The 17729-nt window shown below is 55.7% G+C and overlaps 1 protein-coding gene across 2 annotated transcripts in view; it reads right to left on the bottom strand.

Annotated features, from left to right (window-relative positions):
- The window catches only part of LOC130585304 (protein argonaute-1), a 23050-nt gene extending 5331 nt beyond the window's left edge, over nt 1–17719 (bottom strand). Inside the window, exons 1-17 of one of the 2 annotated variants that reach the window (XM_057385735.1) lie at nt 17599–17719; nt 10505–10688; nt 9645–9765; nt 9333–9514; nt 8945–9081; nt 8710–8844; nt 8353–8440; nt 7109–7256; nt 6888–7007; nt 5993–6115; nt 5445–5578; nt 4306–4490; nt 3996–4155; nt 3617–3707; nt 1776–1970; nt 1516–1650; nt 539–640 (exon numbers count right to left, since the gene is read on the bottom strand). In XM_057385735.1, the coding sequence (XP_057241718.1) occupies nt 539–640; nt 1516–1650; nt 1776–1970; nt 3617–3707; nt 3996–4155; nt 4306–4490; nt 5445–5578; nt 5993–6115; nt 6888–7007; nt 7109–7256; nt 8353–8440; nt 8710–8844; nt 8945–9081; nt 9333–9514; nt 9645–9765; nt 10505–10688; nt 17599–17623 (2265 nt within the window). In that variant the 5' untranslated portion in view covers nt 17624–17719. Of the gene's footprint in view, nt 1–538; nt 641–1515; nt 1651–1775; nt 1971–3616; nt 3708–3995; nt 4156–4305; nt 4491–5444; nt 5579–5992; nt 6116–6887; nt 7008–7108; nt 7257–8352; nt 8441–8709; nt 8845–8944; nt 9082–9332; nt 9515–9644; nt 9766–10499; nt 10689–17598 lie in introns of those variants that run through there. The other variant, XM_057385736.1, reaches the window with a different exon arrangement.
- Between the last annotated feature and the right edge of the window lie 10 nt (nt 17720–17729).

The raw sequence follows: 17729 nt of genomic DNA, 5'->3' as shown, positions 1-17729 counted from the left end.
ACTGCATCCCCGCGACCTGGGCCAGCTCCCGCTGTCTATGCAGGGGAGGGGAGGCTGAGCTCCCTTCTGGAAGCAGCTGCAGATTACACGAGTGCAGTTTTTCCAGTCTGGTTTCTGACTAATCTTGGCTGCCTTAGCCAGGCAGCTGCAGAGCAGGCGGGGATGGCTGGCCCAGCTCTCCCGCCCACGGCCAGACAGCAGGTCCCTGCTGACGACCRGGCGCCCCGGCGAGCCCGGCACGCTCAGACACCAGCTGACAGGCTGCTGAATTGGCTGCTCCAAAGGAGGAAAATCTCTTAGGAGAGACCCTTGGCTCTGGGAGAGAAACTGAGTACGTGCCACACAATGCAGCAGCAGCACGGACCCGGCACCTGCTTGCCAAACCACCGCAGTGGCAGCTCAGATCCAACTGTCCTCAAATCCAACTGCCCACATCTCTGTGCTGTGACAGGGCTGGGACAAATGCATGAGAGCACAATCCGCAACAGCAGCCAAAAAACCCAGCAGCATCCTAAGAGCCAGCACTGGAGTGTGGTACCTGAATGCCTGCATGACTGCACAGGTAGAAGTCAAACTCAAAGGGGTGGGTGATGTTGGTATCCACTGTTGTTCCTGCTGGGATGTTCCCACTCTTTCCAATCTGCRGGGAATAGAAAGAGAACCAAGCACTGCAGAGTTTGGTTATTCCCAGTTGCCAAGAGCCCTGTCCTTAACACAGCTGCCCTGCCCCAGGGACATGGTGCAGGGTCCCCATCTCACTTTGGATGCAGAGAAGGTCTCCGAGTGCTAATTCAGGGGGACAGAAGCAGCTCATACTACTCTGCTCCCTGCCCAAACAGGTCTGCTGGCATTTTTTGCAAGCATCAACACCAGGCATGACATGAATTCATAGCCAGCAGAATGGGAAAGAGAGCAGCAGGGTGAGGGCTGGACAGGGGCCTATCCTACTACAGAGATGAGGATTAAGTGATCAAAACTCCAGAGATCTCTGTAGAGCATGTGCTAGAGTCTGTGCACAAGATACTGGGGCTTTTACATCCTGATYAAAAACTGTCCTTAGTTCCCATAATTACATCTTCCTGCTCGTGTGAAGCAGTCTGGTTAGACTCAATCTAACCACTAAATTCAGATGAAATCTAGGAAAAGTGTCAGCAATCAATGTTACTGCAGAGCACACAAGAACAAGCTGTGAGCAAGCAAGGGGTTATTCAGCCTGTCACGTCAGCAACTCCAGCTATCACCAAAACAACAGATGTTTTCAAGCTGACAGAGGCTATTTCAAGAGTCATCAGGATCATCATCACCCAGTAACTCATAATAACAGCAAACAGCTGGCTGGGGTTCTAGAAGCAGACTAATCCRTGTGGCTGTAGGAGTCCACTGAGCAGCACGTTTCATTCAGAACAAGCTCTCCCTGCCAGTGGTGAGATTTCCCCTCAGCAAAGCCAGGGCTGGCTCTTCCATCCGACAGGGATGAATCAGCCACCTCCAGCCCTGGCACCCTGCAGCACTCACCCTCTCGTTCTTGTCTGCACAGAAGAGTCGGGTGTGATGCCTCTTCTGGACGACGATGTAGGTGATGCCAGGCTGGTAATCCTTTTCCAGTTTGATGCAGGCATCTCGGATCGCCAGGAGCTCATAGTGAAGGATCTGGAGAGATAATGGCACACAGAATGAGGGGACACACCGGGAGCCAGCTGTCCCTGAGCACCCTTAGGGAACCTCATGGGGCCAGTAGAGCCCTGCTGACCAATGGGGACCTGAGAGTTCCTCACCTGTGGGAGCTGCCCCTCGGGAACACCATCACGGTAGAAGATGATCCTGGTGGGTTTGAAGCGTGTGGATTTGTAGAACTGGATGAGAAGCTCCCTCACCATGTAGGACAAGTCCTCRATGATCTCTTGGCGAGGACGCTGCACACGCACCGTGGCACAGTACCGGCTCGGGTGGGCATCCATGCTGCCCACGACCTGCAGCGACAGACAGGCCAGGCCCATGGGTCACACCAGGAAGGACAGAGGGAATGTGGGACATTCCCAGCCTCCAYCTGCTTCCCACAAGCACAGCTGGTCATGGGCAGAGCACCTGAGATGGGACAGCAAATACTGTACAGGCAATCAGTGCCCAAAAGGGACATCCCTGGTCACGGCCACAATCTGGTGTCACGGTCTGACGTGCCCCTTGCAATATTTATGGGAACTTCCAGTGAGACAACTTTGGCTGGTTGTGAGTGCCGTGGCTATGGGTACTGCTGTTGCTTTGCCCTTGTTTCACTTYTCTTGCCCAGCAGTGAGAGGGAGTGGGGCTGCCCCACAGGAGCCAGGGCTGCCCCAGCCAGCCACAGGCTGCCTAAGGATGTGGTGGGTCRAGTCACTGTGGGGTAGCCATTGAGCAGGGAGTTCCCATCACAGTGCAGGGCAGACCTCAGACACGTCAGAGCAAGAGGTCAGGAGCAGCCAGGCTTGGCTGTGACAYAGGGCTGGGGGCACAGTCTGAATCAGGTGCAGGCCCACATCAGGGAACAAACGTCTGGCTGCCTCACTCCCCACACTCAGCAGTGACWGCGCCGTGTGCCCCAGTCCCCCAAACAGAGGGGAAGCACCAGAGACTTCCCCAGCTGTGTGAATTTGCTGTCCCTGCTCTCCCCACACTTTCACTTTYGCTTTGCAAATGGAGATCTGGGGTTGGGTCTCCTCCACCAGAGCAAATGGGTGCAACAGAAACTGTTCCTTTAGCTTCAGCCACAGACCCACTTCTACTGTCCAACCAACAACACACCAARAACAAGGTCAAGTTGCTCCAAAGGCTCTACTCTTCTCCCCTGCAGCTCCAAAAAAGATTTCACAAAAATTAAGAAAAAAGCCCAATTGGTCCTGCACAAACCACAGAAGATGTTTTCAGAGGGGAAGCTCTGCCACCAGGAAATAGACTGTTCTGTCCCACCCACACCTACAGCAAACAGCCCAAAGCCTTTCCCAACCCCTTCTAATTAAGAAAAAAAACACTCCTCCAAAGACGCATTTGCATGCCAAGGAAAACCTGAGCTGTGASTCCTGGAAAGTTAAGAACTTAATAGGAAAATGCTGACGTGCTTGTCCTGCATGGCAGGACTTTCTAATGTCTCCTAGCCCGATGGAGGGCACAAGCTGTCCCTGGCCCCACTGGCACTGAGCAGCACTTCACTCCATGGATGCTCATCATTCGAGAAGGCAAATCTTCCACCACAAAAGGCTCAGTTTCCCCCATGTCCCAAACCCCAACTCTCCTGCTGGTGGAAGGTCCCTTCAGAGCTGCAGCTGGACCAGGATGCCCCAGGAGACTCCAAGCTCCTGGCACACTCAGGGCCACGCTCAGAGCCAGCACATCACGAGCCCCATCTGGTGGCAGCTGCCAGTCTCTCTGCAGCTCCCAAAGACTGCAGCTTCCCTGCGGAGAGGCAGGAAGGGATCGGGACACACCTCCCCAGGACTGTGATGGAAACACCTGACAGGGTACAGGGACACCCTGAGAAGTGTCATCATGGGGACAGCAGTAATACAGCCCCCTCAGGGACACATGAGTCCCATTGCAGCTCCTGCATCCTGCAGGGTTTTCAGACACCAAGCTGTAAACTTACAGCCGTTATRGAGGGTTTCTTCCCATCTCCTGCTGGCGGGTGAGTGACATCAGCCCCGAGGAAGATCACTGGYTGCTGAAAGACGGCAGAGCTGGTGGGAGAGGAGAGAAAAAAAGCAGTCAGCCTTTGGGGCCATCTCAGGATGATGTACAACCCAACAGAATGAGCAGATGACATCCGGGACATCTGCTGACCTCCAACTCTGGCCTGGCCACATSAACAACTTATTAATAACAAGGTGAAACAAGTTACAAACCCCCATTTTGAAAAGCTACTTTATGCAGGCCCCTTCTCCATGTAAAGCCAGGCAGGCAGCACCACCAACGACTTGGAATACAACCCCAAAACTGTGACAGGCAGTTGGCCTGCCAGTACGAACCGCTGGTGAGGCACAAGGATGTTGTTGATCCCGCCAAGCTTGACGTTGATCTTGAGGCAGAGGTTGGAAAGGGTCTGTGGGGACGTTTTCACCACATTCTTGACCTGGACACACTGTGTGGCCATTCCCAGGAGAGTGTCCCCAACACGCTTCACCTCAGCTGTGGGCAGAGGAAGCAGGTRAGCACACAAGCAATCAGCACCACAYTGCTTCCAGCAGCACCCTCGGGAYTGGGGAGAAAGTGCCCTGTRGGAGGCAGCTCTGCTGAGCCAGTGCAAAGCCCTTCTCTCTGTACTCGCCCCAGACGCACCGTACACCGGCGTCTTCCCTGGCAGGATGACAATGATGAGCTGAAGCCCTGAATAGGTGTTCTTGAGGTGTCGGAACATGGGCTCCACGCTGTCTGCACCCTGGGCRTACTTGCAGAAGCAGGGCTGGCCCTGGATCGGCATCCCGGCGTCCTTGGAGATCTTGCGCAGCTGGTCTGTGAAGTTCCTGTGCCAGAAGCAGAAGCCATGAGCCCTGAGCCCTCCTGTAGCTCTGCCATCGAGCACGGAGCCCCACAGCCAAATGTCGTGGCATGGGACAGAGACAGGACCATCACATCACCTCTTGGTGGTTCTATGGCAACCAGAACATGCATGGCACCAGAAACACAAGACCAGTATATGTCGGGTCTAACTGTCCCCTCTTGGTGCCCTCTGACCCATGTACTGACTCTTTGTAAAGCTATGAAGCTGAGCCCTTCTCCCTTAGGAAGCTGGAGCAGCCTAGAACAGACCCGCTGCCTGGGACAGCTGCTTTCCAGGTGACTGCAAAGCTGATGCCAGCCTGCCACACTCTGGATTCTTCGAATGACAGGCATTGATTTGATGCAGCAAGGGCCAGAGGGAACAGGGCTCACAGCTCTGCTGCAAAGGGATCACAGGAGGAGCACAGTGCCACTCCCACTCGTACCCAGGCACTGCAGACATGAACACTCTGAGCTCTTCCAAACCCCAAACACAGACCATGCCRAACACCCAGAGGAAGCACACAAAGCGTTCACCTCCATGCATCCACTCTCAGTCATGAGAAACCTGAGGCCCCAGCAGAATCCAAAACCAAACTGACCATTTCCTTAAATCAAATAAACGCTCCCAGTCTGAGTCACTTTTCTACAGAAACATATTCTCCAAGCTACCAAAGCTTTTCAGAAAGTCCAAAACTTTGTGATGGCTTAGGGACCATTTGCAGCTGGGACAAACAGTTAAGCTCTCTGGATAAACCAAAAGCAACAGGAACTGGACATGCCACATCAGATTGGAATCACAAGCAGTGGAGCTCCCTGCAGCTCCAGCACTGGTGATGATGGACACGCAGCCCCAGTCTGGGAGCAGSAGGGTAGCTGCACCTGAAGCCACAGCCCCTCTGGCTCCCCCCACCCACATGGGCTGCCCCTTTCCTTACTTCAGCACCTCCTCTCGACACTGCTTCTGTGGGGCAAAGCAGGCAATGGCCCAGACTTTGATCTCAATGCCGTTGTAGAACTGCTTCCCTCGCATGTCCCACACGCCCTGGTTGGGAGTTGCAATGGCCCGGTTCTGCAAGGCAAACAGAGGGTCAGAGTGCAGCCGCAGCCTGCCCAGCCCCGCAGCCCCCCAGAGCCCCCACTTGGGCCGGGGCTGTGCTCCCTGTCCCAGTGCTGGAGCCAGAGCTGACTCCCTGGTGATGGGCAATCCACAGCTTCAGCTCCTCAGCAGCAAAATCACTGGAGCTCCCCTACCCTGAGCACCCATCTCCCATCCAGGTCTTGGTTTTGTCACTAATGACTCTTGGCTACAACTTTGAGACCAGTTATATTGCAAAAAACCCAGAAAACACATACCCAACACACTTTGATAAAGTGTTCCAGCTCTAACATGAAAACAAAAGTTTTGCTCAGAAACAGCATTTCCAGGCGTGACAGCATCTCCCTGCACAGCACAGCTCAGCCCAGGCAGGGCAGCCCTGCTTACCCGGCCACCGTACTGCAGGATGGGAGCTGGCAGGACTCGYCCCGTCACCTCCGTCATATCATCCTTCACCTTGATCCCAAACTCCTGAATGTATGGATCCAGGTTGTAGCTGGCATTCTTCATCTGCAGAGGGAAKGAAGGGCCATGGCAGGGAGTGAGACCAACTGCTGCATCCCTGGCAGCTGCAGCTGACTGGAAAATGTAGGGACCTGGAACCCTGTTCTCTACAGAACCACAGGAGCAGCTCCATCAGGGGTGGGCAAGCAGATCAACACTGAGGCCCAAACTCCCTTCTGCAAACTGACCCATGGGGACCTGATTCTGAGACACACTAACCGATGCAACTAACAGCGGAGCCTGCTCCTGAGATTTAAGATTTCAAAGGGAAGGTTCAGACTGGCAAGAAACTCATCAAGAGTCCCAGAAGGAACACCAAACATCCATGTCTTCACARGCCTAGACACATTCATTTGAGGAACAACAGCCCTGTTAACTGGTGGCCAAGCACAGTTTCTGTACTGTACCCCACCACACACAGCCCCAGGTACATCCACAGTCAGGGGCCTGTCTCTAATTTTTCCCATTTTTAGTTCCARCTCCTTTTGGGTCAGGTTCCATCAGTGCAAGGGCCTGAATTTKCTGCACGTGCATTTCCATGGTCACTTTGAGCCGGGCTCCTCTGTGCCAGTGTCCATYACACACCTGCAGCCACCTCTGCCCKGAGATTCAGTGGGAAGAGGGGGATAAAACCCCAGTACTAACCTATCAGCAGGTCACAGCTCTCCAGCACAGAGCAGCTGAGGAGCCAGACAATGGCAATGTCGCTCACAGTGCCATAACCTGCCATCAGTGCCACRGCCCTGACCCCATCCCCTCATGGACTCATGTCACGTACCAGGCGACTGATCTCCTCCTGCCGGTCTGGGGCAGACCTGGCTGTTGCTTTTATCATGGTTGATGTTTGATTGTCTGTAAGCTTCTTGATGCACCTCTGGCCTGCCACGATGTTACACACCTGCGCAGGAGGGGACAGACAACAGCCATGTGTTGGGGACAGGTAAGACACAGGGGACCACAGGTGACAAACAGCACCAAACCAGAGGTGCTAAGACTCACCTCCAAGGGCAGGTACGTGTGTTTCTGTTCCTGGCCAACCTGGAGACAGGGCAGGTGGGGGTATTTCAGCTGCAGGTTGTATTTCTGCTTGAAGTACTGAGCCACRGTGCACTCCACTGTCTGACCGCTCTCCAGCTGCAGTGGGAACCTGGAGGAGGCAGGACAAGGGGATGCACCTACTCAGAACAGACACTGCCAGACCTCAGGCACTGTGTGCTGTGGCTAGATAGATAGAGAGCTGCCAAGCTCCCACCCTGAGCAACCACACAACAAAATAAAAAGCGTAACAGTGGTATTTTCTGAAATCGATTCAGGAATACTGTGACCCCAGTGTGGGACTGAGGTCCATAAATAAAGCTCTCCCTCACTAATCCAGCTAATCAGGGCAAATGTTTATTACAGAACGTGCCACACATGCCATGGTTGGGCACAAAAATACAGCACGCTGGCACTCAGGAGGGCTTCTGTCCCTGGTATCCCCCCGGGGAGCTGGATTGAGCTCCAGGGAAAGGCTAACTGGCCTCTCCAGGTACAGGATAGCAGTTGCAGGGTAGGCAGAGGGAGGCAGGAGGGGAACATTTCCCTTCAAAAACAAAAGGGAGAAGAAAAATCATACTTCCTGTCTGCAAGGCTGTGAGTTGCCACAACACCCRCAGCTGGAGCATTCATCCTCAGCCAGCACTGGCTGCTCCCAGCTCCATGAACAGCTCCATGAAAACACAGAATTGACCTGATATTCTCTATGGAACCAGAATTGCAGGAGAGCCCGGTTAACTACCTCAGCGAGGTGCCACATTCCTCCTGCACTTGCCAAACCCCAGGGCTGTGACCCAAGGATGCTGGTGCACAGGGGACACTGAGGRGTGCCCAGGCCCAGCCTGCTCCCAGGCACACACAAAAAATTCCAAGGCARACACTCATGTTAGGCCCTGACAAAGTCTCTGCTTTGACAGTRACTATTTTAAGAATGAAGAAAACCAAACCCGGAGGTAAAAACTAGGACAATTCCTGGCATGTCAGCTCCCGCCTGCCACCACGCTCTGCCTGCCAGACACAGCATCCTSTGCGCTCCCATCGCCCTGCATCCCACTCCACACATGGCACACGGCTGCAGAGCCCCAGACATGTCTCTTTTTGCCATCAAAGACTGGAGCTTCAAGTCCAGCTCCCTCTAACGACACCAGCAGTTGTTAACAAGAAGAACAGCATGAATTTTTCTGAGGGCATCTGCCCACCCGCCTTACGTCTGGTGGCTGGCTGGCCGTCGGGTAACGTTACACACACGGTATTTCCTCTTCATCTGCCCACAGTGGGTCACCTCCACCTTCAGACCTGATGCAAAGACAGGGAGAAACAGCACCGTCATGGTGAAGGTGGGAGCGATTCCCCTTTGCTCAACTTCCCCGGAACACTGCCAACAGTTTCCTTAACTAATTCCCTGCTTGCAGACACCCCAACAAGAGCACAAGGGATGAAATGGTGTCCCAGGAGATATTTAAAATGTGCAACCCCTGTACCCTCACCTTGCTGCAGGGGCTGGGTGGGACACAAGCCATGGCCAATGTCAGGTCACAGGTCCCAATGCTCCTCAGGAGCTTTACCTTTGATCTCCTTGGTRAAACGCACTCTCTGTGAGTCTGTCAGGGGTTTAGGCTGCTCGTCGATGTTCCGGATGTCCAGCACCTCACACATGAACTCGATGACAGGCTGGGCTTTGTAGAAGGCAGTGGCCGACACTGTGGGACAGACACCACGATGTGTCTCTGTTCTCAAYCAGCCTTCCCAAACACACACAGCCCCGCCACGGCAGCTCCCCAGCATGAGAAATAACATCACCATCAATGTTGAGCATCATCTTCCACATGGCAGGCCGGACCGACTGGTGGAAACCGAACCAGACCTCCCTGCCCCCTCCCAAGGGGTGGTAGTAGCCTTCAGGGGGGGAGAAGAAGGAGCGGCCGACAGGAGTGTACCTGTGAACCAGGGCAAACCATGTCAATGACATACACTGGGCTCACAGCAGCACCCCCAGACCCCTCAGCTGGCACTCACCCTGCCAGCTGCATCACCCGCTCTATTTCTTTTGCAGGGGCACCCAAGGACRTGGCTGGCACAGCCGCCTCATCCAGTGACTGTCAAGGCCAGTGCCAGCCACAACAGCCTGCCAAGGGCAGCAGTCCCCTCCCRTCCCTGGCACAATCCCACAGTCCCTCAGCACAGGTACCTCATGGAAGCCAGGTGCCTCATGGCAACATCCAGCGCCTGGACGGACTCCAGTGGGACAGGGATCTGCCCGCTGACCAGGGCCTCGTGCAGCATGCGCCAGCTCACAATGGCCATCCATTTGATAGAGACCTTAAATATCCTGTCCTTGCCTTCCCCAGGGATCGTCACCTCAAAGTCAACCTGGGTGCAGGAGTGAAGAGACAACGACCATGGCAGCCCCACAGGGATAAGGCAGGGTCATTTTCTGCTGGTCTTTCCCAGGCAGGAGGGAGGTCRCAACGCCCACATGGGGCTTGCTGCCCCCGCTTACCCGCTCGTTCCCAATGGGTAAGGCCGTGACAGTGTAGATGTTTTTCTTCCCATCATAGACTGGTTTTCGGTCACCAAAGATCTGCGGTTTGAAGTGCTGCACCATGTACTCCACGACTTCCCTAYGCAAACAAGAAAGGGGCAGGAGGAGAGAAGGGAGAGGTTTGTTTTGTCACTTTCTTTACAGTCTGATACCTTTTGCAACCTGTCCAGTCCACCCCAGCCTCCCTCCCTGGGGCAACTGWGAGCCGAGCTGAAACTGCTGGGGCAGGAAATCCCCCAGCAGCCACRTGCCTTGTCCCACAGCTCAGTACATTGGCTTTGGCAGGACTGTACATGGCACTGGGGGGAAGAAGAAGTGTCCGTGGCATGGGGGAACACACAGTGGCCGGAGCTGTCGCAGTGTGACTCGCTGCTGAAAGCATGTGCAGCATCTGCTTGCTGGCCTTTGGGGCACAAAGCTCCCCAGGCTGCGAGGGCAGGAGGGGACAGGCAGCAAAAAGCACATCAAAAAAAAAAAAAAAAAAAGCACACGATGGCCCAAGGTCTGGGCTCACTATTTTTAAATCAGGGATTGTTGCCAGAATAGCACAGCTGTTTTGGAGCAGYGGGTGCTGTGCTGAGGCTCTGGACSTCTGATGCTCCCAGGCYAGGAACCAGCACTGCTGCACAAACATGGCTGGGGGGTCCAGCCACCTGTGGGGATCATGCAGTGCCATGACCCCTGCCACTGCTGTGACCCCTGCCATAATGGTCACCCTAATGGTTTCTACTGCAAAGACAGAGACAGGCACTTACGGAGCCTCCACAAGGAAACTGGAAGCAGGGAACAAGTGCCAAAACCTCTAATACTTGCCTTACCTGTTGACTCTGCGTGGACATTTGTCGGGTTTGATATCCACTTCATAATGATACACATCGATCTTGGGAATGTCCACTTCAAAGTAGTTGGCCAAGAGCTTGATGGGCTTCCCGACAGTTCCTATCCCAGGCCGACGCGGCGCTTGAAACACCTGCTGCAAGGGGGGCAGGTATGCGCCTGCAGCTGTGGGAGAGAGCACGGGTCATGAGGGCTGGGAGGGACCCCATACCCAGACAGAGAGACAGACAGATCTCACAGAGTCACAGCACTCTCCATCACATCCTGAWCTGGGAGGTCTCCCACTACCCCTCCTCCTGGCAGGAGGTGGCAGTGGYATAATTCAGAGGAGCACATCTGGAAGCAGCTTCCCCAGGAATCATCCTGGGAGCGTTGAAGGGCAGTGCCAGGCACAGTGGCCCCACCAACTCCCTCAGCACAGTATCTGGCACTGCCACCTCTGATGGGAGAGCAGCACCAGCTCCACCATCATGGAGCTGCAGGTCTGCCCCTTTCCAGGAAGATGCAAATTCCCTGGATACTCTGTCAGCAGGGACATACGGRCACATGTGTTTCCCCTCCATCCTCAAGCAAATTCTGGCTCACTGCTGGAGAGAGGATGACACAAGAAACAGGAAACGCATTATTCTGTCTGCACTACACAATTGTTGAACTGCTGGGTTTTGCAAAAAAAAAAAAAAAAACCAAAACCAAACCAATCCCAAATCCTCACTTCAAGCAGTGTGGGGACCTGTAAAGAGGGAAATACCAGTTTTTCCACAATTCCCATTACACAGACTCACTTATGAAGCTCTGGAGATGCAGGATGGTACCARCACATGGCTACAGGACTAAACTGCATTTCTAAATCAAATGCCGGAACTCAAAGGTATCTTAAAATATTCCCAGGGAATTATTCCACCTCGCTGCTATGTAAGGGGAGCTCTGCCCTTCCTGTCCCATTCCCATTTTGCCCATCTCCACCCCTCCCTATCTGCACCTTCTATTTGTTCCTCAAACCCTGTGAGGTCCGAACCAGCTGGGCTGGTGCGGAGAGCGAGCGTGGGGGTATTCAGAGTGCTCCATCTGCACGGCCAACTGTCCACATCGGCCCACAAACGGCATCCCAGCTCCAATTCAAGCTCCTGAACACATGGTGCTTTTAGCACCCCTTTCTCCCATCCACTTTCTTCTTAAATCCAAATTTCCATTCCAGGCTAAAAATACCAGAAGCAGAAAAACAGAAGAGCAGCAAACCAAGCTTCAAATTTGCCTTTTACTTTTGCACCCAAGTTCTGCAAGACTTTTCCTGCTGATGGAAGGCTACCAGCGCTGCAGGGCACTGAGAGGATGGRAAACATCTTGTGAGTGTCTAAGGGCTGAGTTGCAGAAGTTAATGCTCCAAAGCCAACCTCTGCTCCTGCTTCTGCCCTGTGGCAGGAGCTTGAGAGATCCAAAATCTGCTGGGAGCCCCAACYCTGGGCTAACCTGGCCCCAGCACCTCCTTGTACAATGCAGCACAGGACTTGGAGCAGACGGGGGATCCCTAAGTCAACTGTGGGGCTCAGACACTGCAGGCACCCACAGCTTCCCCAGGACAGGGTGACTGTCAGCTGCCCCCAAAAAATATCTGCGCTGTGCTCTGGAAGCAGCTCGTTTGAAGAAACTGATTTTCAGATGAGCTGCTCCCAGTGTAAGTCATGTCTCCACATGATCAACATTTCTTGGCAGTGGCCAGCTCCCTGGCTGCGAGCTGATGCATTTTTAAATGATGGCTCACAAGCAAAGAGGTATTTGCCACTGCTGCTGSAACCTCCAGTCCCTGAGTTTGAGTGAGGAATCATGCCGCCAACCTGCAAGATCTGTCGGGGGACAGCAGCTCTCCACTGCCTTGCCTGCAGCCACATCAAGGCCAGCATCAACAGCTTCTCCTCCTTTGGATTATCTCACCCCCCAGGCAGTCCAGCAGTCATGTGTGAGCAGGACCACGACTCCATGTGCTCATGGTAACCCCGCAAATGCAGGAGCACAGAGTGGTGGCCACAGCTTGACAGCTGCTCAGTGGCACTTGGGCGCCCAAGAGGAGCTGAAGCCAGCTTGGAGCTGGCAGAAGTTGCAGAGGTGTGACTGATTGGCCCACACCAATCCCACACTCAGCACTGCTTCGGTCACTTCAAAACCAAGGCTTTGCCATACAAATCCTCTTGCCGGAGGATCCCCACATGCTTCATGAACATAACACCCCACAATTAGGCTGATGAATCACCGATGAAGGAAGGAACCAGCCTCCAGCAATGCAAAAGTTGGCTCAGAATTTTGATGGGACACGGGAGATACAGAAAACGTAGGGTAAGATAAACRAGCAGTGTGGCCAGAGGGAGCTGTGGCACAGGAGATGCTGTGCAATGACCAGGGCAGGACCATGACCAGCATCGAGGACAGGCAAGTTCACCTCTGGGCTGACTCAGTGGGTTTTATTTTGGTGACCACAACACAAGGTCCCTGAATGTGACAAGCCAAAGCAGCTGCCCAGGCAGCACCTCCAGCATGTGAGCTGGGCTCTCATGCAGCCTCGACTGCTTCAGCTCAGGTGGGAGAGACCCTGAAACTCTTTGGTGAACATACAGGCTTGGTTCATCCTTTCATATGCCACATTCCTGCCCTAGGGTGCTCAAGGTCCCTCTGTGATTTGCCTCAACGAAGGCCACCCTCCTCCTGGCTCGGAAGATGCTGCCAGGGAATCCAAGGCAGCTCGACTGTCCCCAAGCACCTCATGCCTGCAGCCAGCTCAGGGCAGCAGAAAAAGGCCCAGCAAGAAGCAGCCTCATTAAAAAGCTACCCAAAGTGCATGGAAACAGGGGGGCTCCTGCACATGGCAGGGCTCCTGCACAGGGGGTTTGGCTCCTGCATACCTCGACTCTCCATGGCAAAGCTGCACAGGCTCCCACTTTGTCATGTAAATGCGGGCGCCGGGCCGGGGGCTGCAGGGTGAGTGTTGTTCCTGCAGCACAATGCGGCCAGTGAGCGGGATGAAATCCGCTGCCATTAGAAATTCCGCGGCCCGGGAGGAATCACAGACTTTCGCACACAAAGCAGTGCCCTGGGGACGCGCCGGCGGCGGGAGCCTCGCCGCCCCTGCACCGGGTACCGCGGGCAGAGACTGCAGCGAAGGCAGCGCCACCGAGGTGAAAGCAAGTTTGAGGTAATTAGCGCTGGAATACGCTTTGTTTCTGTTATTTATTGTAACAGCTGGGGAACAAGACCCACTGCCCAACAGCTGCCCGCGCCGGGTGAAGCCGCCGGTGGGACGGCATGAAATTACCATGTCATTGAAATCCTCTCCAGCGCCGCATTCAGCCGAGGGGCCGCGGGAACGGGGCCCAGACAAAAGGGAGTTTTATTGCGGCGGCGGCGGGTCCGCGCCGGCCCCCTCCCCRCACACCCACCCGCCAAAATACAGCCGGGAAACGGAGAGGTGCAGACAGGGCCACGGCACAACAAATGCCACCGGACACGCAGCGTGGTCCATCCTCACCCTGGGACATCTTCCATCCTAAACCACCCCAGAAACCTCCTGGGAAGTGAAATTCCTGTCGGGGAGCAAAGCAAGGGGCAGTACCAGAGGGAAAAGCAGCTGTTGGGGGTGAGCAATTGGCATTCCCAATCTCCAGGCTCGACACCCTCAAACCCACAGGCTCTAAGCAGTGACCAACAGCATCCCAACAGCCCACACTACAAAAAGCCCCATCTCAGCTCTGCCAACCCAGACATCACTGCCTGTTCCTTCTCAAGTGTCCTGAGCACTGCCAGGGTGGGTGTTCTATGGTTTGACACCAAATTGAGCTTCAGCAGGTGATGCACACGCAAGACAGAGGCTCCGTCTACAACCATCAGAGCTCAGCATTAAAYCTCTCTGTGCAACAGAGCCTGGCTGCTGAGGGCAAGACTGAGCTCCCTAAAATCTGCTCCTGCCCTGCACCGGGGTGACTGCATGCAAAAAATGAGCCAAAATGGGCTCTAAACTGTTTTACTACAGTACAGAGATCTGAAAGCAGCTGAGTTTTGTATCCTCACAAATAAACATTGCAAAGGACATTGCTGTGCTTCCCATGTGGAAATCACAGGTGACATTCTAAAGTGCAAGCTATAAACCTGCCTGGCCGAGGTGGGTGTCCCTGCACCCTGGGACGCGCAGTCCTGTAGGCTGAGCTGGGCCAGAGTGTGAAGCTGTGGGTGCTGCAACAGAGCACAAGGAACAGCAGCAAGAGCAGTGCCAGYTCCATCAAACAGGGGCTGTGCTCCAGCTGCTTTGCCTCCAGAGAGCGGCGTGATGATGCCASTGGTGTGGTGATTCYGGCAGTGTAAACACAGCTTGACCAYGAGCTGACCTGTGAGGGTCCYGCCAAGCTGGCCTCAGCTGTCCAGCAGCTCCAGGCATCTCCCTTTTCCATCCCTCTGATGGGGTTTGAGAAGCGCTGGCACAGTCAGTGCCAGCACCCCTGCTGAGYACACTGGGTGGCACATCAGGCTGTGTGATTCTGCACGGTGACCCTGGGGTCCCCGCTAATGGCACCCAGGCCGGAGAGAGGCTGCCAGCCCCTGYCAGCCCCGTGGGCTCTCCGGCCACTCCAGCACTGCCCAGGCAGCAGCCAGGGACGCGCAGAGCCGGGAGTCGCAGACAAAGGCGGCCCCCAGAGCCAGAGGGACAGGACAAAGGCGACGCCGGCTCCTCTCCACATCCCACCGCAGCCCCGCAGAGCCACTAGCTCCCGGCRTGGAGTTGAACCCACCCGTGGCCCCACACGGATCACCCTGCCCAAGGAGAAGCTTCTCTGCCTGATTTGGCTTCCTCCTCGCGTCTGCCATCTTAATAACTTGTCTGTGTTTTGTTCTTCCCGGGGTTTAGGGAGAGGCTGCAGAGAGTGTTTAGAGATAAACCATCCGTGCTGTGTCTCCAGGCAAGGTGCTTCTCCTGGCTTTGTTTCTCAGTCTAATCCCGTCCCAGAACCAGGCATACGCAATTTCGTGTTTCCTGAAGATAAAGAGCCCCAACAGACGGAGCAGCTTTGGGGTTTTTGCAAGGTTCAGCACAGGAAGACAACGGTTGAGATTAACAGCCTTTAGGAAGTTTGCAAGGGATAAAGAAAACTAAAAGTTGGGGAAAAATAAGTTTAGTTTTTAAAACCACTGCATACGTGTGCCTCACCGAGTGCTGCCTGTGGGTCAGATGAACTGGATTTTCCCGTCGCCTTTCCAGGCATCTCCATGTTGGGCATATCCAGGCACACGCCAGTTTCTGCTTTATTGCCCTGATAAGCCACAGCATCATCAGAGCTCGCACGCGAGGCTCAGCCATACCCAGGGTCTGGCACAGGTAAAGGGGTACCACAGCCGGGCAGGATTCACAACAGTTGTGACGACATGGGGTTCATGTGTCCCTCGCACACAGGGTGAATCCAGGCAGGAGCAGATATCCCCAACACAAATTTGGGGACAGAAGGGGAAACTCTCAAGGGTGCAGCACCAGAGCCCTGCTGCCAGCACAACCACTACAGGCCCAGAGATTGAAATCCAAACCTGTCCACAGATTGCGTCCCCATCCAAACACAATATCCCCATCCCAACACAAGAGATTGTTTAAAGCACATTAAGAGCATCAGWTCAGGCTGGACTAGGAGGGTGCCCGACAGCATTATCTGCGTGGCCCTGAGGCAGCAGCACCGCTATCGCCCYGAGGCRYCGGCAAAGCCGCCAAATCACAGCTYCCAGAGGCCATAAATCAGCCCAAACACAAAGCGCCGGCAGCCAGAAGGTAACACAGACACAGGGAGATTTCTGTGCCACACTTAAAAGTAAATATCACAAGAAAGAACCAAAGTTTGCAAACACTCAGCACGTTTATGTCAAAATCACACCAGGCCAATGTGTTATGGCAGGTGACAAACACATCAGCATAAGTGAGGTGGCAGGGCAGTGACTGCCAGTTCCATTGCCCTGGCCCCCAAAAAGGCAGCAACACACGTCTCCATCACCCCATCTCTCCTTCTGCCTCATTTTAGGCACCAAATCCTTCTGCGACTCATCAGCACAAGTTCATGATGCTCAAGCCACGCACAGGAGCGAGCGGCTGCCGATGCGCCGGCCTAGAGAATGGCTCTCCAAACCCCCGCGGAGCAGTCCGGCGCGAAGGGCGCTGTCAGCTGCTCCCGTCCCCAGCCGGGTGTGCGGAGGTTGGGACAGGGGACACGGGGATCCAGGGTGGCCGTGGAGCTCGGCCCCGCGGGGCCATGCTCAGCCCCGGCTCCGCGCATGCCCTGGCACGGGGAGAGGAGACGCTTCGTGCTGTCACGGCACACGGCGTCGCCGGCCTCACGCCAGCTCCAGCCTGCGCTCCCTGAACMCGGGGATGGATGGGGAGCGGGGGGATAAAATGGCAGGGAGCGGAGTGGAATGCGATCTGGGGGAAGTGGAATGGGATCTGGGGGAAGTGGGATGGGATCTGGGGGAGATGGAATGGGAGCTGGGCGAATGGATGGGGTGGGAGGTAGGGGGGACGGAATGGGAGCTGGGGGAAAGGATGGGGAGCTAAGGGGATGCTGCTGCTGCTTTGTGCAGAACAGAACCCCTGCGCAGGGCTCGCTCCGCGCTGTGGGGACCTGCGGCTGGACGTACGCCCGGCCCTGTGCCCCTCCTGCGGGGGTGTCTGCGGGTCCGTCCATCGCCCCCCTCCTGTGTCCGCACCACCGCTCCTCTCGGGGCACCCGGGGGACGCGCCTGCCCGGCGGCCCCGCAGCCCTCCGCTGCTCAGCCCCCCCGGCGCCTCCGACATCCCCCGATCCCCGGCATCGCCCCCGCACATCCCGCGCCCCTGCCGCATCCATGGCCGCCCGCCGCGGTCCCCTCCGCACACACACACACACACACACCTCCTCCCCCCGCGCCCCCTTCCGATCTCCACCCGGTACAGCTCTCCCGGCCCCGCCGCACACCCGCCCCCCGTTCCACCGGCCTCATCCCTTTCGCCCCCCGCCGCCCTCACGGCGCTCCCCGCCGCGCAGCGCCCCGACCCCCCCATCCCCATCCCCGCCGGCGGTACCTGCTCCCGAGGGTCCCGCTTCCATCCCATCCACGCGGGCGCCGCTCCGAGCCGGGGGCCGGGGCAGGGCCGTGCCGGGGGCCGGGGCCGGGCAGGGCCGGGGCCGGTGCCGCAGCCGCCTCACGCCCCTC

The sequence above is a fragment of the Malurus melanocephalus genome, unplaced genomic scaffold (genome assembly GCF_030028575.1).
Source record: "Malurus melanocephalus ecotype Western Australia unplaced genomic scaffold, MMel_1.1 scaffold_862, whole genome shotgun sequence".
NCBI classification, from domain to species: Eukaryota; Metazoa; Chordata; class Aves; order Passeriformes; family Maluridae; genus Malurus; species Malurus melanocephalus.
This window is presented reverse-complemented; position numbering and strand designations above follow the sequence as displayed.